The 22203-nt window shown below is 39.2% G+C and overlaps 1 protein-coding gene across 3 annotated transcripts in view; it reads left to right on the top strand.

Moving 5' to 3' along the window:
* The window catches only part of FRRS1 (ferric chelate reductase 1), a 30733-nt gene extending 10295 nt beyond the window's left edge, over nucleotides 1-20438 (top strand). For 2 of the 3 annotated variants that reach the window (XM_060773934.2, XM_060773935.2), the window contains exons 2-16: nucleotides 333-528; nucleotides 1459-1595; nucleotides 3830-3924; nucleotides 4397-4532; nucleotides 6396-6575; nucleotides 7261-7362; nucleotides 8606-8753; nucleotides 8993-9109; nucleotides 10248-10363; nucleotides 10597-10683; nucleotides 13417-13514; nucleotides 13937-13995; nucleotides 16467-16610; nucleotides 17677-17738; nucleotides 18774-20438. In XM_060773934.2, coding sequence (XP_060629917.2) covers nucleotides 333-528; nucleotides 1459-1595; nucleotides 3830-3924; nucleotides 4397-4532; nucleotides 6396-6575; nucleotides 7261-7362; nucleotides 8606-8753; nucleotides 8993-9109; nucleotides 10248-10363; nucleotides 10597-10683; nucleotides 13417-13514; nucleotides 13937-13995; nucleotides 16467-16610; nucleotides 17677-17738; nucleotides 18774-18866 — 1770 coding nt within the window. In that variant the 3' untranslated portion in view covers nucleotides 18867-20438. Of the gene's footprint in view, nucleotides 1-332; nucleotides 529-1458; nucleotides 1596-3829; nucleotides 3925-4396; nucleotides 4533-6395; nucleotides 6576-7260; nucleotides 7363-8605; nucleotides 8754-8992; nucleotides 9110-10247; nucleotides 10364-10596; nucleotides 10684-13416; nucleotides 13515-13936; nucleotides 13996-16466; nucleotides 16611-17676; nucleotides 17739-18773 lie in introns of those variants that run through there. The other variant, XM_067467772.1, reaches the window with a different exon arrangement.
* The last annotated feature ends 1765 nt before the right edge of the window (nucleotides 20439-22203 follow it).

Here is a 22203-nt window from a genome sequence, read left to right as displayed (position 1 = left end):
GGCCTATCTGGAAGGGTCTCCTGTGATGTGACTTCCTTAAATATGCCTATCCACTTGTAATTGAGTTTTGCTCTTTTGTTGATGCCTTTAACTTTATAAAACAACTATAAACAAACCGTAGTAGAACTAGATTTTGGCTTTTGGCTTACTCCTATTTGATTATACTAACCTCTGTACTTGCTATGGGTTTATCAGTAAAGACAACTCAATATTTCAGTGCAGGTCTCCTCACCTCTTACATGTAGGTGGGAATTCTACCTAACATTAGCTTGTCTCTTTGTACCCAGTAATACAAACACACTTATTAAGTCTAATACTTTTTTTTTTGGCAGATGAAATCTCCCGGAATGGTTTTGATGGCCTGGCTGTTATTTTGCTTTTCTGGTCCATCAGCTGGTTACCCAAATGGAAAAGTTGAAGAATCCTGTAATAGTATGATACCACTCCATGGACACTCATCTCAAAAAATTCCTAAACACACAATTGAAGTGAATGTGACACAGTTTAAACCAGGCGATCATGTGAAAGGTGTGCCATCTTTTCCCCCCTTTTCTGTCAGTAATGGGACATGAGTGTTGCTTGCTTGTATACCTGGCTTAGGTAATTCCCAGAAGCAGGCCTGTAGCCAGGATTTCATTTTGGAGGGGGGGGGCTGAATTTTTTCAGGGGGAGGGGTTCGGGGGGCTGAGTTTCGGGGGGGGGGGCTGAGTCTGAGTGAAAGAGGGTCTAGCCTAGCAAACCTTTTGTATCATTACCCCAATACCCCCATGCATATGGGATATATTAAGTATGGTGATCAGATCATGATATGAATAAACATAACAGTTTAAATAATGCACCAGTAAGGCCTTTTCGTGAACCACCATGAGAATTTCGGGGGGGGGGGGCTGAAGCCCCCCGAGCCCCCCTCCCCCCTGGCTACATGCCTGCCCGGAAGGTTCATCTTTAGATCTCAGGTTTTGAAAATACCAGAGTTTGGGGATAATCTTGACCATACAACCCTGTTCACAGACAAATTGTAGAATAGCTAGTTCTGGCTTCTTAGCTGTGTACATTACCCAATGTAAATAGATTTACACAGTTATAGTGTTGTTGTTATATTTATTTATATCCTGCCTTTTCCTCAGAAGCAATTTACAATAATTACTCATAGTTTAAAAAATCACAGCACAAAGGTTTTTTTAAAAAAATAAAACCACTATAAAATTAAAATTAGTTATCCCATTATCCAGAGCCAGCTTTCACTAAAAATTAACCAATAACAACAATTCCTAAAAGCTTGGCAGAATAAAAAGTTGTTTATCTGCTTGCAGAAAGGTTAGTAAGAAGGGGCATCAATTTAGTCTCTCTGAGAATGGAGTTCTAAATCCTGTACTTGGTTAGAAATGTGTTAATTTTGGCAAAATCATTGGGGGGGAATTAATCTCCAACCTCTTTTTCACTCTCTTTTGGTTCTAGTGAGTTTATTTGGGTCTCCATTTGAAGGCTTTTTGCTACAAGCCCGCGATGCTGGGAACCTGGGAGGTCCTGCCATTGGCTCTTTTGTACTGGCTGACAAAAAAAGATCTCAGTTACTCACCTGTGGACATGTAAAGGTAAGGGAACTTAATGACAGTAAGAAAGCTTCACCATTTCTCAGCTCAAACCTGAATGGCAAGGTATGTAGAAGGCACAATAGCAGAGTGTGGAAGGAGGGCATGGATCATATTAATGACTAGCTGCCCCTGTCACATGTTGCTGTGGCCCAGTCTGGTGATCTGGAAAATAAAGTAATGAAAAAGTGCCAGTTTCTAATATATGTAATTTCTTTATGCTTGTGGGTAAACAGTATTTCTTGTTTTGTCTTTGTCATTTGTCTGGTTTACCTACTCTGGAACATGCAACATATACTTGTCCTTCTCTAGGGGCCCCTTTAATCTATGATACTGTATCTGTCATATACATATAAGCGGGTGTGAATCCTATATATCTACCTATATCTATGGCTGGTTGTCAGGAGGGCTTTGATATTGTTTTCCTGCCCTGGTGAAGGGAGTTGGATTGGATGGCCTTAACGCAGCATTTTTCAACTTGGGGCTCAGAACGCTGGGGGGAGGGTCACGTGGGGATGTCAGAAGGGTTGCCAAAGACCACCAGAAAACACAGTATTTTCTGTGTGGGAAGTTTGGCCCAATTCTATTGTTGGTGGGATTCAGAATGCTCTTTGATTGTAGGTGAACTAAAAATCCCAGTAACTACAACTTTCAAATGTCAAGGTCTGTTTGCCCCCAACTCCATCTGTGTTCATATTTGGGCATATGGAGTATTCACACCAAATCGGGTCTCGGTCCTTCATTGTTTGAGTCCACAGCAATTTTTGAATGTAGGCAACCTGCAACTCCAAAACTCAAGGTCGATGCCCACCAAATCCTTCCAGTGTTTTCTGTTGGTCATGGGAGTCTTGTGTGCCAACTTTGGGTCTATTCCATCACTGGTGGCGTTCAGAATGCTCTTTGATTGAAGTTAACGACAAAATCAATTTTTTAAGTGATGGTCACTCTTTAGGTTAGTAGGTGTCTTGTGGCCAAATTTGGCAGCAATTTGTCCAGCGGATTTTGAGTTATGATGTCACTAAAAATGAACAGAGCATACACACACACACACACACACTTTAAACATTCTATTGTGTTGCAAAAACTACAGTACATGTGTGCAATTTTTAAATGTATTGCGTACGTTTATTATTATTATTATTATTATTATTATTATTAGTAATAGTATTATACATTTTATTTGGATCGTACAAGTAGCGGGAAAACAGTGGAAGGGGATAGATACAAGTAGGGGATGAGATTGGTATTAATAGGTTGTAAACAAAAGTTGACACCAGAAAAGAGCCAATGCATATGGATTTTTTTCTTTTTTTCTTTTCGTTTCTTTCTTTCTTAGCTAAATTGGAGATACACACACACACACACACACACCCTCTCACATAATGTATACGTCCTCTTGCGAGGAAATGCCATTATGTTAAACCCAGTGAAGTAATATACGAGAAGTATTTAAATAGTAGTCCTCCCCCTGCTGGTAAAGAGCATTCATGACTGTGTTGTCGAATGCTTTCATGACCAGAATCACTGGGTTGCTTTGAGTTTTCTGGTCTGTACGGCCATGTTCCAGAAGCATTCTCTCTTGACATTTCGCCCACATATATGGCAGGCATTTTCAGATACTGTGAGGTCTGTTGGAAACTAGGCAAGTGAGGTTTATAGATCTGCAGAATGTCCAGGGTGTGAGAAAGAACTCTTATCTGCTGGATGCAAGTATGAATGTTACAATTGTCCACCTTGATTAGCGTTGAATGGTCTTGCAGCTTCAAAGCCTGGTTGCTTCCTGCCCGGGGGAATCCTTTGTTGGGAGGTGCTTGCTGGCCCTCACTGATTCCTGTCTGGAATTCACCAGTTTTTAAAGTGTTGCCCTTTATTTACTGTCCTGATTTTAGAGTTTTTTAAATACTCGTAGCCAGATTTTGTTCATTTTCTTGGTTTCCTCCTTTCTGTTGGAATTGTCCACATGCTTGTGGATTTCAATGGATTCTCTATGCAGTCCGACATGGTGGTTGTTAGAGTGATCCAGCATTTCTGTGTTTTCAAATGGACACAGCATATTATTTGAGACAGATTTGTTCTATCCTGTTCATTTACTAATCACATGGTGTGATGTTCAAAAGGCTGTTATGTAAGCTAAATATTAATGTAGTTTGTATCAGATGGTGATGAAAAATGATCAGTGGGATTACCTTATGCAGTTATTCTCTTTAAAGCTGATACAGATATTTTGTATATTGTAGAAGTCAGCTGTGAGCCATACAAGTAAATCCAAGAAAACCCATCTAGATGTCTACTGGATTTCTCCAAGAAATGCACCCAAAAGAATACAATTTCTGTGAGTAGGCATATGCTCATTTGTAAATGTTATCTGCTGTCTGATTTGCCTGGTTGGAATTTCTTCAGGTGACCTCCTTTAAATCGTATATAAAACTTTCTGCACTGTTGTGAAGATGTATTGGAGTAACATGAATTTTGAACTGTTTTCTTATGCCTTGAGCAAGTACTGAGCCTATATGTATGAGACCTAAAGAGTAATGGGGGTGATGCATAGATGTTTCCAGGAAAGAAAGAAACAATTATAGCCAATGACACAAATATAGTCTCTCATAGCTGAGTAAAAAATTGGTAGTTCCCCCATATCAGATGATTTATGACATACTTACATACAGGACAATCATCATGTCTGATATTTCTACCTCATAAGTAAGTAATATTTGAAGATATTTAAAGCATATACGTTGGACTGCAGAGAGAGCTTGGGACTGCTCAATCAATTTATAAATGCACGTGTTTCATCCTGTCTTCAGAGCCACAGTTGTAGAAAAGTTCCACATCTTTTGGGTAAAAATTCCTGGCCCTGTGATTTCCCAGCCTGATACACCATTCTTGACAACAACCGTGACCATTCCAACATCACTTCCTGTTCCTCATTTAACCCAGTCTGTAAGTAACTTGGAATTCATAACAAATGTATTGGGTTTTAATCTAATGTCAAGATCATATATAGCAATGGGAATTGTGCGACTCTGCAGGTATTGTTGGTCTGCAATTCCCATATTTTGTCATCCCTTGCTATTCTTGTTAGGACTGCTGGGAGTTGCAGTCCAAAAACTCTTGAAGGACTGCATAATTTCCATGCGCCTTCTATACCAGTGGTTCCCAACTTCAACTCCCAGAAGCCCTATCCAGCTGGGCTAACAGTCAGGAATTCTGGGAACTGAAGTCCAAAACACTCAGAAGACCAAGGTTGGAAACCAATGTTTCTATTCCACTGCCAGTGGAGTTATGCTGCTGGTGAAAATGAGATCAAAGCAATGGCAAGGAAAGATGGAAAAAGATAATAGTGATGGCTGCTGGTTCTGAGTGCTATTTTTCTGAATTCTTTGATTTCAGGTGTAGCTTAAAGCATGACAGTATTTTTCTCCTGTCACTGGTTCCATCATCTCCTCCATGCTCAATCAGGGAGAAAGGATCTGATCTCAGGACATTCAAATAAAGATTTCAGGCACAGAAGACATATGGGCTATGTCACGCGGCCCTCTTTACCCCCCCCCCCCCCCCATACTAAATGTCATTGGAAACTTGGATGTCATATTAAAGTCCTGGCTCAGAAATATACTTGGCCTTCAGGGGCTGCTAGTGTGTGCTGTGTGGTCTTCATGGATTAGCTGAAAATCCACCATGACAACCATGGAGCCTTTTTAAGTATCCTTCAGATACCTACTTGGGCCTTGGTGCATAATGAGATCAGTCTTGCAAATCTGTAATAAGTATAGTGCCAAGTTAGACTTAAAGTAAGTTCTGTGTTTTTTGATGACAGCAATGCACTTAGCCTGCAGTGAAACAGAACATACCATATTTGGTCACATGCATACCATATTAGTTCAAAATAATAAAAAAAAACTTGTATTATTTTCCCCTCTGGTTTCCAACTGAAAGAACTCTTGTCTGTGTGAATGTTGCAGTTGGCCACCTTGATTAGCATTGAATGGCATCGCAGCTTCAAAGCCTGGCTGCTTCCTGCCTGGGGGTAATCCTTTGTTATATTTTCAGTGCTTGTCTTTTCTGTTAAATGCTAAAAATGTAGACATGTGTCTACAGCAAGGATAATACCAAAACACAATATTTAATTATTTTCTTCAAATATTGGGAGTCAGTCTTCTGATTTTAATATCTTTCTGTTCACCTTTTAGGTTAAGAATTACAAGATTCAATCTAGGATTCCTTTAAATTTCTCTATGCTTTTCCTGTAATGTATTTCTAAAACAAAGATAGGTATCATTGCATCCTCAAATACAGGGAGGTTGAGGAACCATTTTATAACGCTTATTGTTTCTTATATCTAGAATTGTGTATAGAACATTGTGTTCACCTTAAAGCAAAAGGAGGCCTCTGGAGATTTTTTTTTTCATCTGCTTTTAGCTGTATGGAGTTAGTGTAATTATCTGGAACTGTTTGGGATGATTTAGAAAGCCTTTAATTATACTCCCGCTAAAGCAGAGTTTTGAACAATCAACCGTTAAGTGTCTGACTAAGACAAGAGTGGGACTGTTGTTTGTATCCAAAATTATAGACTAGTAACACTATGCTGTCAAGTACCTAGTTGAGACAGGATTGTGGATTTGAGGCTTGAATCTCAATAATGGCCAGAAAGAAATGAAAGTAATTGCTAGGTAGGAGTTTGCGGTTGTGTGAAATGTACTTTCTGTTAAATCCTGCAAAGTGTCCTCACTGCCATTTTGACAACAATCACTTTTTTAAGCTGTAACTGGTGAAGTAATATATTCTGGTATCTTCTCTCCTTAGTTTAATGCTTCAGACTGTGGAATCAGAAAGTTCTGTGTGAGAAGTCCTTCCGATTGTGATCCTAAAGCCAATGATTGCTGCTTTCTGTCCTTCAAACGAGATGATGCCTCAGTGTTGGTGGAAATGAGTGGTCCTAGTGAAGGCTATATTGCATTTGCATTGTCTCATGATCAGTGGATGGTTAGTAACATTCTTGTTGCAGCCAAATACTCTTCCTAGACAGCAGAAAATGGCATGATTTCTTGGCCAGTAGTGGGATTCCTGAAGTCTTCCAAATGTCCTGGAATTTAAACTGTTACCTTCCCTGGACTGTATAACCAACTGGTGAGGAATGCTGAGTGTTGCAGTCTGATGACATCTGAAGGATTGCTTGATTTCAACCTTATTTTAGGCCATAAGGAAGAATTTACCAATAAATTTTAAATATGTTAACCAGAGTAAGGAAACTGGGTCATTTTCCATATGCAAATAGTGTGGAAATTTGAGCCTTCAACTGCATTATGTGAAATTTTGTTCTGAGACTGCTTACATGAATGAAGGTATATTTAGAATGAGAAATGGCATAATTCACATTTTATTTGTATTAATAGTTGGGATGGAGTTAGTACAGAAATTCAGAGCTTATTCCTGTAAATGATGTTTTCCACTTTGCTTGAGTTTATGCCCACATACTATTTGGGTATTATGATTGGGTATAATGTATATGATAGCGTTGAGATTATTAAATGGAAACTTCACCTTGGATGAGGTAATCCTGTTCAGGTTTGACACGGACTTTCTGAACTTCATTTGCTTTGGCTGTGTAATAAGAGCTTATACAGACACGGAGGAGTGCAATTTGATAATCTTTTGGCATTATTTGCAGGGTGGTGGTGATGACGCATATCTCTGCATTTCTGAAGATCATCAGGTTGACATCAAAACAGCCTCTCTGGTGGGGCGAACTTACCCAGCGATTGATTCAGAGGTAATATAATCCCATATGTATTTTAAAGGACTGAGTTGATTATGCTTTTGCTGCAAGGTGGTGTTCTGTTTTGACCCTAGAGATCAGGGTTCAAATTAGCTCTCAGCCATGGAAACCCACTCAGTGAACTTGGGCAGATCTTACCCTCTCTCAGCCTCAGATTAAGCCAAAGGCAAGCCCTCTCTGACCAAACCTTGCCAACAAAACCCCATAATAGGTTTGCCTTAGGGCCACTGTATCACAAACAACAACAAAAATAAGGAATTGTATCCAGTATTGAATATTTAAACCTGGAAGAGTAAAAGTTCGACTCATCCAAATATCCGGTCAGAATAAAATGGCATGATTTCTTGGCCATCAGTGGGATTCCTGAAGTCTCCCAAATGTCCTGGAATTTAAACTATCATTAACCCTGGCCTGTATAACCAACTGGTGAGGAGTGCTGGGCTCAGGATGATGGGAGTTATAACACACCAACATTTGGAGAACCACATATTTTTTGAGCTTAATACCAAAAATATAAAGGTCTTTCTATATAAAGGTCCTTAGAAGCTTGTGACTTTGCCTCAAAAGTAACACAGAACTTATGTATAACAAATGTATGTATTCACTTGTATTACTTGGCACACTGTGGGATATAATTATAAATGTAAAAGTAGCATATACAAAGTGGCAGGAAAATTCAGTCAATCTATGGATTCCTTCTGTGTTTTCCAAATGCACCATAGCATCATTCTAGACTTAAGATGTAGGTGATCCTAAAGAAACTGGTCTATTCCTTTCAAGAAGGATAAGAGCCATGTAATAGATGACAGCTGTATATTGTATGGTTTCCTTTCTAGTACTTTCTACAATGTATAGGTGCTATATTACGGTTTTAAGAGAGACTCCACAGATGCGTCTTGTGCTGATAATTCATTATAGATCCCAGTGTTGCCATTCTTCCCAGTTAGCATTCCAAAAGCCATTGTCCAGGATGTTATGTTGCAATGACAGTTAAATATAATTGTGTAAGGTGAATTGGGGGTGGGGGATGACACAATATAATGGGAAAGACCCCCCAGTTGTTATCAGACAGTTCAACACTCAAACCACTACACTGCACTAGCTATCTCTGCAAATGTACCATTGCTGTTTCTTTAGGGAGTTGCCAAATGAACAATAAACATGGCAGGATGTAGCCTGTTTGTGATGGTTCAGTTTTTGAAACACCAATCCGAAATCTATACTGCATATTTCTTAGGATGATCTTGAAGAGAAGTCGTGGAGAGTGGCTGATGGCCTTATGCAGTGCTCTTTCAGAAGGAGAATGAAGCTTCCTGCTTTTAAAGAGAGGTTTAATCTAGACGCATACTACTACATCTTTCTAGCAGATGGTGAAGTCAGTGAAGGTAAAGTCTGGGAAGAAAAAAAGATGTCCTTGTGAATACTTATGTTTAAGTTTTCTTCACTAGTTATGGATGTTTGTCTTAGAATCATGCAGTTACTGGTTAGTGGACCAGCTTATCTTTGAGGAAGAAATGATGGTAGAAAGTGCAGATGCCATTGTCCCTCATCTGCTGGGTTCATGATAGAGATAAGGCCAAAAAAAGGAGCATATCCATTATAATCAATCATTTCTCTTTTGCAGGAGGTAGAATCCATCAACATCACCGACAGCCTCTAATAACAAATAGCAAATATAATGTTTCAGGACCACCAAAGGATATTGGAGGTTCCCGTTCCCCATTTCTTATTAAAATTCATGGTAAGTATAACTTTAATGTATTTTAATTGCCTTTTCTAGGCTTTATGTTTAAATGGTTAATTCGTGTTATTAGTATAATTGGGTTTATTCAATTATTTGTATTTGGTCCTGATTTTGGTGTTAATTTCTCTTTTGTCACAAGTTTATGGTTATTATTTTTGTATTATTCTGTTTGTTTTAAAATATTTGTATTTGACTTCAGGCATTGAATGTTTGCCTTCTTTGTGTGTAAACCGGCCTGAGTCCCCTTGAGGAGAGAGGGCAGTCTATAAATAAAGTTGTTGTTGTTGTTGTTGTTGTTGTTGTTAAGTATAATGATTTCCAGTTCTGTTTATATGTAAGAGTGAAATTATCTCCTGTTGGTTAACTGAGAAGTAGCCTGTTTGATCAGTCTGTAATAGATGTTGTTGTTGTTGTTGTTGTTGTTCATTCATTCAGTCGTCTCCGACTCTTCGTGACCTCATGGACCAGTCCACGCCAGAGCTCCCTGTCGGCCGTCACCATCCCCAGCTCCTTCAAGGTCAGTCCAGTCACTTCAAGGATGCCATCCATCCATCTTGTCCTTGGTCGGCCCCTCTTCCGTTTGCCTTCCACTTTCCCCAGCATAATTGTCTTCTCTAGGCTTTGCTGTCTCCCTGTAATAGATGAGTTTTCATAAACTCATTAAGAACCTGATGGTGTTCTTCTATATTTTGGTTTCTTCTGAAGAAGGGGATTACCTCCTGCAGAGTTGGCCAACCCATCCATCAGAGTGAGGGAATTATCAGAGTGGTCTCACGAGGAGACAGGAACCATGTTGTCCTGTGTTCCTGTGCATGCTAGGAAAACATGGGATGAGAGTGATGGAGAATATCCTGGTGAGAATCTCTTTCATACCCCTCTGGAGGCCTCAGTACTTGTGTATGTACTCCTTCTCAAAAGAAAAACATTTGCAGATTTAGAGGACACTTTCAGCGGAAGCTGTGGAAGATCTGTCTCTGAGACTTGTAGTTAGTGATGAAAACAACATAAAGAGGTTCAGCATGCATTCAGCTTGATTTTTTAAGGTCTGAAGCTCATCTCATTTTTAAAAAGCTATGATAGCTATTCAGCACTGTACTCTAAGTCTTAGTTCAGTTGTCTTTTGCCTTCTATTCAGGTGCATTAATGTTTGTTGCATGGATGTCTACAGTTAGTATTGGTGTGATCGTTGCCCGATTCTTCAAGCCAGTCTGGCCACATGTGCTGCTGTTTGGAGAAGAGATCTGGTTTCAGGTGAGATCAAAAAATGAATTTGTGGCAGTGGGACTTATGAATAAGGTTTTTATTATGCTATTGCCCTCACCAGTCTGTACCTCACCAGGAACAGAAAGACAAATATACAGACAGAGAGACACATAATACTTTGACTTATACATAGATAGGTTTCTGCTCAATATTCGAACTTGCATAAAATCTAATTTGTGACTTCCATTGAAACTAAGCTGGTTTTGTGATTTTAACAATAGGTCCATCGAATGCTAATGATGACAACACTGTTCCTTACGAGTGTGTCTTTTGCGCTTCCATTTTTGTACCGTGGAGGTTGGAGTGAAGTAAGTGGTATTGCTCAAGTTTTTCAATAATTCGTTTTTCTTAAAATGAATAACATTATTATAAACTGTTAAGTCCATGAATAACATTTTGCTGTGTTAGGGTCCATAATTTGTTTTTTTAAAAAGAAATTCTAATCTTCCACAGTGGTACTAAGTCTATTTGGTTATATCCCCACCAAACTGTGTTACTTGGCATTACAGATAAAGTTCAGTCTGAGGAATATGAGAGAACAAGGATCAGAATCAGATTGATATTCCATTCTGAAATTCTTGGAGCATCTTGGACTGTATGGATATATATAGGAGGAGTCATGTTTCCTGTTTAAGCTTCATTGCCAGTGAACCTAATCTTCATCTCACAGTGAGAAAATAATCAGGAACATTTTTGCTAGCCCAGCTCTGTAATAGACCAGAAAATTGAATAAAAGTGTTCATGCTAAGAAGCATTATGATCACTTTAGAGGACAATGTCTTAATATGAAAACTGGAGAAATGCTAGAATCTATTATTTTTCAACAGTTCTTTCACCCAACCTTAACTGTGCGTTTGGAAGAATTTAATACTTCATTGTGATACACAAATTAGTTAGGCCTAGCATTTTATCTTCTGTACTCCATTTCTTCAAAGCAGGATAAATATACTCAGTTCAGATTAATATGTGTCACCATCAGTATCTAGGTAACTGGCTCAAGACAACACAGATGATGGATTTGACAACCATTAGACTGAGCAATGGAAATGGAAGAGAGCTGAGTCACATATGCTCTTGCTATTTTTGGTGAAAATAGCAAATAGTTCAGAAAAACAGGTTCTTGTAAAATAGGAAATTGTTTCCTATTGGTTTTACCCAGTACAGAATTTGCACATGGGGAGAAAGATCTGTATTTTTACTTCAGGCTTAACTAGTAAGCATATGGTGGGTGTGGAGGAGAGAAGTTAGGCATTTCATTGTCTCTAAACTTCAGAAAGTTGCTCAAGAGGATAGAGTAATATAGCCAACTTTTTTTTGTAAACAATTTTTATTGGAGTAATTTTACAGTGAAATATGTATTTTAAAAAGAAAAGGATTATTTGGTTCAATATTGCCAACATTTTAACACATTGTATTAACATTACCAAATCCAAGTAAAAATAATGCATATTTGTTTGGAAATTGCCCATCTAGACACAAATGGGTTCTAGATGCAGAGCGGATAGAATAGGTTAGTTCTTTTACATATCTAGGCTTAGTATACTCAGAGACAGGTTCATGGCTTGCACATTTCCAATCTTGTGCAATCAAAATTAGGGCACCCTGTAACACACTGGCAAGATTGCTATCCCATAGATATCCCGGATCTCTATCTCCAATAATCAAAGGTTACAAAGCAAAAATTCTCCCCATGTTATTATATGGAGCTCAAATCTGGGGCCTAAGCAAATTCCCAATACTGGAACAAGAACAATCAAAATTTCTAAGAGAGATACTTGCTGTTGGCATTAAGACCACCGCCGCTGCAGTCAGAGCAGAGCTAGAAATATATTCTATCGAAGGACTTGCCAAAATCAGGGCCTTTAATTACTCGTCTAAAATAAAAAAATCTCGAAAATAATAGACTACCAAAAGTGTGCTTTTTAGAACAATCTAATGGTCAAAACCAAGCTTCCTGGTCAGAACAATTAACAAGGTTCCTCAGCACCTGCGGATTACAAATTGCCTCCTTAGGCCAGAACAGGGATGCTGAAAAAAGGACTGTAACTCAAAGAGTCCTAGATATTGAAGCCCAGAAAGATAGAGCCATCCTTTCAAAAACAGGATCCTTGAAGTGGTTAGGGCGTTTAAACATAATTTCCAGTGGGCGCCATACCTAAAAGCTGATATGCCAAGACACCTAAGAATTGCTTTTACCAGGGCAAGATTTGAACAAATTGAATCCATGGAGAGACATGGCAGATTCAATCATACCCCACATGAAGAAATACTGTGTATCTGTGGTGCCCCCGAAGTTAAAAATCTGAACCACATTTTACATCATTGCAATCTATAGGAAAAAGAAAGGAAAAATATTTATGGCCATTTATTTGCAATAAAATAAGCTGGGATACAGCGGCTAAAACCTCATTTTTATTGGCTGGTTACAACCGCATTCTGACAAGTTGCCCTTTATTTGTTTAAAGCTGCTAAAAGGAGAGCAGAGTACCTAGATCAGACTGGGGTGCAGTGTAGGGGAGACGAGGATAGTTGATGCATATATCTTCGGCTAAGCTACATTGGTTTTAAGTTGATAAATTTCTATATATTTGTATTCTATTTTAATAGGACCAGACGTATGTTATATGTTGTGTTTGCACTGTCTGTTTTTGATAAGGCCAACTGGCTAATCAATAAAAGTTGTTGTTGTTGTTGTATTAACATTAATGTATATTTTTAGTTTTTAAAAAAATGTTTGTATTAGTTTTGTTTTAAATTGATCGAAATGTGTGGCTGTTAGCTGCCTTGAGTCCTCTCAGGGAGAAAAGTGAGGCATTAAAAAAGTAAATAATAATTACAATAATAATTATGATTATAATTTGGGAGTGTGTTTTCTTCATGGAGTCAAAACAAAAGCCAAACACACTAGGCATTGAAAGTGGACAACCTAGATTTAAGAGAAAAAGCTGCAGTAACTATCAATCTACCACTGATGCATACATTATGGAAAATGATTGCATTTCTAGAAGTCTGTTTTATGACTAAAATTATTTTTTCCACAGCAAGCAGGTTTTCATCCATATCTTGGCTGCACAGTGATGGCACTGGCAATTGTTCAGCCCCTCATGGCAGCATTCAGACCACCTTCACAAGCACCAAGGTACTCAAGAGTTCATACATTCACTTGCCATTGATATTGTTTAATAAGATTGTGAAACCACTTCAGAAGCATTACAGGAAGTAGCGACTTAGTGCTGGAAAAGACTGGAAAGTAGAGCTTTGTGTATTTTGTGTCATGCCATTTCCCTACCTCAAACTACACTGTTGCTTTCATATATGCATTGCCTGTGTTGAAGTAAGATTCATCTGCCAATCTGATCTGCATTTGCATTTTGAATGCTGAAGATACTATCCTGCTCTTCACTGCGGATGACAATATATTCAAGTTGGACCTGCCCAAAAGCAATTCTGCAGCCTCATGCTTTCATAGACTCCCCAATCACTTGAAAACTGAAATCCTACTCATTTTATTATGATGTTCACAACTATTCATTGATTATTTTTCTGTCTTTTGGAGAATAGAAGGGAAATATTTAACTGGTTACACTGGAGCACTGGGACAACTGCTAGAATACTTGCTGGTAAGTCAGTAATTCATGCCAGCATTGCTTAAAATGTTGAGTTTACAAGGTGGCTAGGGAGAATAAATAATGGCTGCCTTTAGTGTGTCTTTATAAAAGTAATATGTGACTTATCTATATATATAAATTTGTTAGGGGCATCCAACGAGGAAACAAAACTCAAAACCCCCCCAACGAAACTTAACCAAAATTCCCATGCCCATAACACAACCCACAAGGTACAAACATATCTACTCAAAATGAAAAACAACACAACAACACACTCACAAAACGGCAAAACAACAAAACTCAAAAATCCTCCAATGAAACTTAACCAAAATCCCTGTGCCCATAACACAACCCACAAGGTACAAACATATCTACTCAAAATGAAAAACAACACAACAACACACTCACAAAACGGCAAAACAACAAAACTCAAAAATCCCCCAATGAAACTTAACCAAAATCCCCGTGCCCATAACACAACCCACAAGGTACAAACATACCTACTCAAAATGAAAAACAACACAGCAACACACTCACAAAACGGCAAAACAACAAAACTCAAAAATCCCCCAACGAAACTTAACCAAAATCCCCGTGCCCATAACACAACCCACAAGGTATAAACATATCTACTCAAAATGAAAAACAACACAACAACACACTCACAAAACGGCAAAACAACTGAGCATGCGCATTGGTGCCCAGCCGCAAGTTCCCTGGCGCACGCACACAGCCTTCCGGCCAACGTTCCCTCTGCAGAAGCCATGCCCACTCCAAGCCGCTTCCCACACACACACACACCCTGCCGCACGCACACACACACACAACCCCACGCTCCATCACTCCCTCCGCCACTGCACACACACACGCAACCCCATGCTCCATCACTCCCCCCGCCGCCACACACACACAACCCCACGCTCCATCACCCCCCCCGCCGCCGCCGCACACACACACGCAACCCCACTCCCCCCGCCGCCACACACACACACGCAACCCCAGGCTCCATCATTCCCCCGCCACTGCACACATATAATAGTCCAGATATCTACCTCAACTTTGATAAGTTTTACTAATAGGCCACAGCAACGCGTGGCAGGGCACAGCTAGTATGTATATAACAAAGTCCTGTGCTCATGCGACCTATTCTTAGTATCAGATTGAACCTTCAGTCTTGTTTCTTCTAATTGGATGTAAAATCAACGTACAAGTTTCAAAAATGCCCACTTCTGGCAATGCACCAGAGCCTTTCATAAATGCAATGGTGTGGGTATTGGAATATCTTGATCTGAAAAAGAGATCCAGATATTCTTATGTGACAGTCATTTATACTCTGTCCTTCTGTTCTTTAAAGATCAGTGACTTGACTGTGATACATACTTGTTCCATTAATGCAGATTTCAACTGTTGCATGAATTGTCACTTTGTCTGGTTTATCATCTGAAGATTATGCTCCTGGTAATGAGCCTCTCTGGATGTAATCTAGGCTTGTCCTTACAAGCCAAAAACAGAGACTGCCTTCTGCAGTTTGCTTGTTAGAACATCTGCTTGTTGGAATCTGCCAGAGCTTATGCTTTGTTGACACAGCCTTTCAGAAGCTTTGGTCACTTTGAACCATGAAGAGAAAGCTGACTGTTTTGTGGAGGCTACCTATCTACATTATTGTTGTTACATGCCTTCCCTAATGTGGTTTGCTGGGCAGGATTTATTCACAAGAGATTTGCCATTGACTTCTCTAAGGTTTAGATACTATGACTTGCACAAGGTCACCCAGTGAGTTTCCATGACCAAGAGGAGATTTGAAAACCCTGGGGGCCTATCCCAGCACTCAAACCACTACTCCATTCAAACACTGTGTTTTCTATAGGAGTGCTTAAATATCTAATAGCAATTATGGGTCCTTGGTGGCGCAGTGAGTTAAACCACTGAGCTGCTGAACTTGCAGACTGAAAGTCTGTGGTTCAAATCTGGGGAGCGAGATGAGCTTCCTCTGTTAGCCCCAGTTTCTGCTAACCTAGCAGTTTGAAAACATGCAAATGTGAGTAGATCAGTAGGTACCACTTCTGTGGGAAGGTAACGGCGCTCAATGCAATCATGCTGGCCACATGACCTAGGAAGTGCCTATGGACAATGCTGGCTCTTTGGTTTAGAAATGGAGATGAGCACCACCCCCTAGAGCAGTGCTTCTCAGCCTGGGATCCCCAGATGTTTTTGGCCTTCAACTCCCAGAAATCCTAACAGCTGGTAAACTGGCTGGGATTTCTGGGAGTTGTAAGCCAAAAACATCTGGGGACCCCAGGTTGAGAACCACTGCTCTAGAGTCAGACATGACTAGACTTAATGTCAAGGGGAACCTTTACCTTTACTTTAATGATGTATAGAAATGAACTGCCCATTGGAAGTGAAGTTTCTTGATCGTCTTTTTAAATGTTGTCATTATCTGCCGAAAAGCAAGTGTATAAACTATATATTGTTTTTAATAGTGGTGACAATGTTCCTGGGGATGGACTTGCCAGCTCTCAACCTACCAGACCCATGGGATACATATGCCATGATTGGATTTGTTGCTTGGCATGTCGGCACTGATATTCTTCTGGAGATTCATGGCTACTATCTAATTCGCAAAGGTACAAACAATTTCACTTAAATTTTGCTTTAAAAACAATTTCAGTAGCTGTCCTTTGCAACAAATGGAAGTAGGTGCTTGTCCTTTGCTATCGATATTTAGAGGACGCGGGTATTGAAAACAGGTACAAAAATGTCATCAATGTACACAACAGCTTTGAAGGACGGAATGCTAACTAAGCTGTCATTTGAAGCCTTATGTTCTCCTTGGTTTTTCTATAGACTCAACCAGTTCTCCTTTTGCTTACAGACTGTTAATATTTGCATGCTGCTAAGTTGGCTTCAGCTTAGCATGACTTGTACTGTGATAGTCCAGAAAGCGAAGGCAAGGATCCCTCTCTTCCCCAGCATGCCAGAGACCAGCATTATATTTGTTATATTGCTGCAATTGTTTAATTCTTTCCTGGCAGCTGATATCTTTTGTACTGGCCCTGGTCCATGGACCACCACTTTGAATAATATTGATGTAAAGCGAATGAACTGAATGTTGTGTTGGATCATGTCTGTTGTCTTACATGCATCCCTTTAAAGTTGAGGTCAACAAGTGGGTCCATCATCAACATTCCAGATGATGATGGACCACTGTTCCTATAATCTTTTACCACTGGCTGAGATGGCTAGAGCTGATGGGTCTTACAGTCAACATCAACTGTGGGAATCAGTTGTTCATTTGTTCAAAAGCCAAGGGTGGGCAGCTTCAGTGGATCTGGAGGCTTTTTACATTTTAATGGGCTTCATTTAACCATTTTTTTCATTCAAGTTGTTACTTATATTTTCATTTTTAAGGTCTTCTTGGCTATCTATTTATATTAAATATACTAGAGGTTTTACTGAGTCTTATTGGTAATTTTTACACATCCCTGCCCGCTGTACTGTGTTCTGAATGTGTTGGGAAAGCTGCACTGGGTGTTTGGGTGGACAGGATATGACCCATTTTGTTTGCCTCTGTTTTAAACTAATCTTGTAAACCACTGGGAAGGAGGATAGCTAAGTGTGTGTCAATGTAAAATGTGAAGGAGTGAATATGCCACTCTTCAATATATCTCTAATAATATTTTTTTGTTGCAGTTGAAGTGGTGGAAGAAGACAGGATACAAATTTTACAGTCTGTTAACTCCACAGAAGCACAGGTAAATGTGTGTGTGTGCATGAAAGAAATTAGACATGTTGAACTAAGGGACAATGCAAACTAATTCAGAACATGGAGCAATCCTCCAGGAGATCTTCTAAGTAAACCCTTAGCTTCCCAAATTATTTTAATCATATGCTATCGAGGAATGATGGGAACTGCATTTCAGCAAAACCTGGAAGACCACACAATTGACACTATTGAATTTTAACATTTTTAGAAAGTAGGGGTACCATAGCTCTTGGCCCCAATGGTGTTGTATAGGGATCGTGTTTAGTATTCTTCTTCTCTGCTCATAGCCTGGATGTGCTATGATATCCCTTCTGTCCCCAATGGTCAGCATTGTGATTGCTCTCTTGTCTCCCTAACTTCCTGTGTCCTGAGTGGTATAAAGAATGTGTGTATACATTCTTTCAAGCAATTTGTACTTATGCCAATCCCATCAATGTTAATGGATTTTCTTAGGCAAGGAATACTCAGAGGTGGTTTGCCATTGCTTTTCTACATAATGTATTTTACAGCACCTGGTATTCCTTGGTGGTCCTGCATCCAAGTACTAGTAAGGCCTGACTTTTCATAGATTTCAAAACTAGATGGGTGTCTTCAGAATATTTAGGTCAAAAACTTGATGGAATACAGGTTTATTGACACCCATTGAGAAAATGGTTGATCTTTCATTTTATATATATATATATATATATATATATATATATGTGTGTGTGTGTGTGTGTGTGTGTGTGTGTGTGTGTGTGTGAGAGAGGGAGAGGGAGAGGGAGAGGGAGAGGGAGAGAGGGAGAGAGGGAGACATTCAGGGTGGAATTTTTTTTCTTGTGAATTGGTTATTTTGTAAAATTCACTAGGTTTTGTGCAGAATTTTGAGCTTCTGTGCAAAACCAAAATTTTTGTGCAAGAAGCTCTACAAATACATATATTTTCTCTTTTGACCACTTGCTTCAACTGTGAAAAATGAAAAAGAATGCAAGATTTCATAAACAGATATGAGCCCTTCAACATTTGTTTTCTGCCTTCTTTGCAGGGTCATACATTTAAGAAGGCAGTGCTGTTCATCTACATTTGTGGAAACATAGCATTTCTCATCACCTTCCTGACAGCAATTGTACGAATATGACTGTGAAGAGGATTTGGATGCTCTGAAAAGATGGTGCGAAAGGATTGCCACTCTCAGACTATACTGCTGTTCACAGCAGAAAGACCAATCTCTGAATGAAACTCTTATTACAAATCCAGTATTTAAGAAAGTGTGTGTGAATTGCTGCCACACAATCATTGGAGGATAAAATTAGATATATTGAGCACTGATGTCACAGCCCTGATTTGGAGCTTCCTTTTTCTTCCTCATGACTGAATGTCTCACTAAAGTTTCATCTGCCTCAGAAGATTATAGAAGAGGATATTGCTTTCAGCAAGTTCGGTTTGATGCTTCCTGTGTATCTAAACTGACCTACCTGCTGTTCTCATTCATCAACTATGTTTTCATTTCCTTGTCAGAATGCAGTTCCTAATAAGCCTATTTGTCCTGCCACAAACAACCACCTTACAGTGTAAGAGAACATGGAACTCCTTCTCTTTGGAGTCTGTAGGATCAAGGATAGCTTGTAGTCCATTCTAGTCAAGTTGAACACAAATAATTGTTGCCACAGTGTTATGCAGCTAGACTTGGAGAATAATGACTTTGACAAATGGTTCCCCATTTTTGTATTTTGACTTCAGCTGAGATTCAGACACTAGGTTTTATGGACCTTTGACTTTTCCATGGGGATTGCAGCTGTTAAATCTGGAAATTTAATAGCTCCATGAGAATGGAGCTTAGATGGGTCTTAAATACCTGCTGATACCACTGCCATTCATGGCTGATGGAGAAACATATTCTTAAAGGAACAATGTAAAGAGGAGGAGTGAATGAGTGTGCTTCAAAGATTTTGTTGATGAAATAGTTCAGGATTTTTAGTTTAAATGACAGGATGTGGGTGTCAAAAGAGAGCATTCCAAGAGCGATAGAAACTGTTTGAACTTCCTCGCTCGTTTTGTAACTTCAGACTTGCACATTTTGTAACTTCAGATTTGCACATGTTAATGAGTGGGTCTCCCCCTCTCTGTTCAGCCAAAGATTCTTTTAAAAATAACTAGCCATTCTGTAAATTGTAGGCCTTATGTTTCAAGGACACTGTAGAATAAGTGCCATTTGATGCATCCATATATATATATATATATATATATATATATATATATATATATATGGGGGGATAGAGTGGGGGATCCAGTTTGTCTGGATGTTGGTCCTCTTCCAGAAGCCTCTGGCCCTGGAAAGTTTAAGGAACATTTGGATATGTCTTGGAGGATGAAAGGGATTTTGTAGGATGGAAAACTTTCATTGTATGAGCTGATCTTTCTTACACATCACAACACTAAATGGAAACAGCTTGTGCTAACTTACTATGAGTATAGTTTATGTAAATGCTATGCAGATCACTGGATTTCATGATCCCTGAAAGTGCCCATAGATAATAACTCGTAGTTCCCTTGATCTCTAATTGCTTTTGTATCTTGCCACACTCAAAAACACAAATGTGGGGCTTCTTTATACTAAGGTTTTGTAGTTTTGCATTCCATTCCAATACTTGATACTGTTATCTTGTTCTGAAAGTGTGACATGTTTATATTAAAATGTTTATTATATTAACTTCTTTTTGGAAAAAGGTCTTTTTATTCTGAAAACAGTCTTCAAAATGGTTAACTTACCTCAAACAGATGCATGATTTGAGTATTTGAGAAATGGGATAGCTGTGGAATTTGTAACAGTTGCTGGTCATTTAGCAACTACTATAAATACATTTGCATCGAGAGAATCTGGTCAGCTACTATGACAAATGCAAAGCATGGAAATTTTGTTTGTAAAAAATGTTGTGATTTAGTATTTACAGAAAGCTACTCTGATTTGCTTGGCAATCTGTCATAGAATCTGTTAGATGGATTTGTAATAGGTTAAGTGGCTGACCCAAACTGTGCTCAGTCTCACCAATGGTTACCTTCATCCTGGAAAGAAGTGACTAGTGGAGTGCTGCAGGATTTAGTCCGGGGCCTGGTGGTGTTCAACATTTTTTATTGATGACTTAGATCAGTCGTTCTCAACCTTCCTAATGCCACAACCACTTAAGACAGTTCCTCTTGTTGTGGTGACTCGCAACATTATTTTCATTGCTACTTCATAACTGTAATTTTGCAGCTGTTATGAATTGTAATGGAAATATCTGATATGCAGGATGTGTTTCCATTCACTGGATGAAATTTGACACAAATGCAACATACACCCAAATTTGAATACTGGTGGGGTTGGAGGGATTGATTTTGTCATTTGGAAGTTGTAGTTGCTGGGACTTATAGATCATCTAAAATCAAAGAGCATTCTGAACTCCAACAATGTTGGAATTGTACCAAACTTGGCACACAGAACTCCCATGACCAACAGAAAATACTGGAAGGGTTTGGTGGGCATTGACCTTGAGTTTTTGTAGTTCTCCTACATCTGGAGAGTACTGTGGATTCAAACAATAATGGATCTGGACCAAACTTGGCACGAATACTCAATATGCCCAAATGTTAACATTGGTGGATTTGGGGGAAAATAGACCTTGACTTGGGAGTTATAGTTGCTGGGATTTCTAGTTCACCTATAATCAAAGAGCATTCTGAACTGCACCAACAATAGAATTGGGCCAAACTTCTCACACAGAGTGCCCATGACCAACAGAAAATACTGTGTTTTCTCGTGGTATTTGGTGGCCCCTCTGACACCCTCCTCATAACCCCCCCAGGGGTCCCGATCCTCAGGTTGAGAAACACTGACTTAGATGAAGGTTTATAGGGTGTACTTATCAAGTTTGCAAATGACACCAAATTAGGAAGAATAGCTAATGTTCCAGATGACAGGATGAGAATTCAAAATGATCTCAACAAATTAGAAAATTGGGCCAAAACTAACAAAATGAATTTCAACAACGAGAAGTGTAGAGTACTTCACTTAGGCAGAAAAAAATATGAAAGGCACAAATACAGGATGGGTGATGTCCGGCTCAACAACAGTACATTTGAAAAAGATCTTGGAAGTCTTTGTGGACAAAAAGTTGAACATGAGCCAATAGTGTGATGCAGCAGCTTAAGAAGCCAATGAGATTTTGTGCTGCCATTAAAAGGAGTATAGTGTCTAGATTAAGGGAAGTCATGGTGCCTCTCTATTCAGTTTTGGTTAGACCTCACCTGGAATACTAAGTCCAGTTCTGGGCACCACGATTTAACTGCAAGGTGATCATACCCTAGGAGTGGCATAAAAAACTGGGTATGTTTAGTCTGCAGAAGAGAAGGTTGAGAGGAGACATGATCACCATGTTTAAATATATGAAGAGCTGTCATAAGGGAGAGGGAACAGGCTTGCTTTCTGCTGTCCTGGA

The sequence above is a fragment of the Anolis sagrei genome, chromosome 4, assembly GCF_037176765.1.
Source record: "Anolis sagrei isolate rAnoSag1 chromosome 4, rAnoSag1.mat, whole genome shotgun sequence".
Taxonomy (NCBI): Eukaryota; Metazoa; Chordata; class Lepidosauria; order Squamata; family Dactyloidae; genus Anolis; species Anolis sagrei.
The sequence above is the reverse complement of the archived record's forward strand: the minus strand, read 5'-3'. Positions and strand labels throughout refer to the sequence as shown.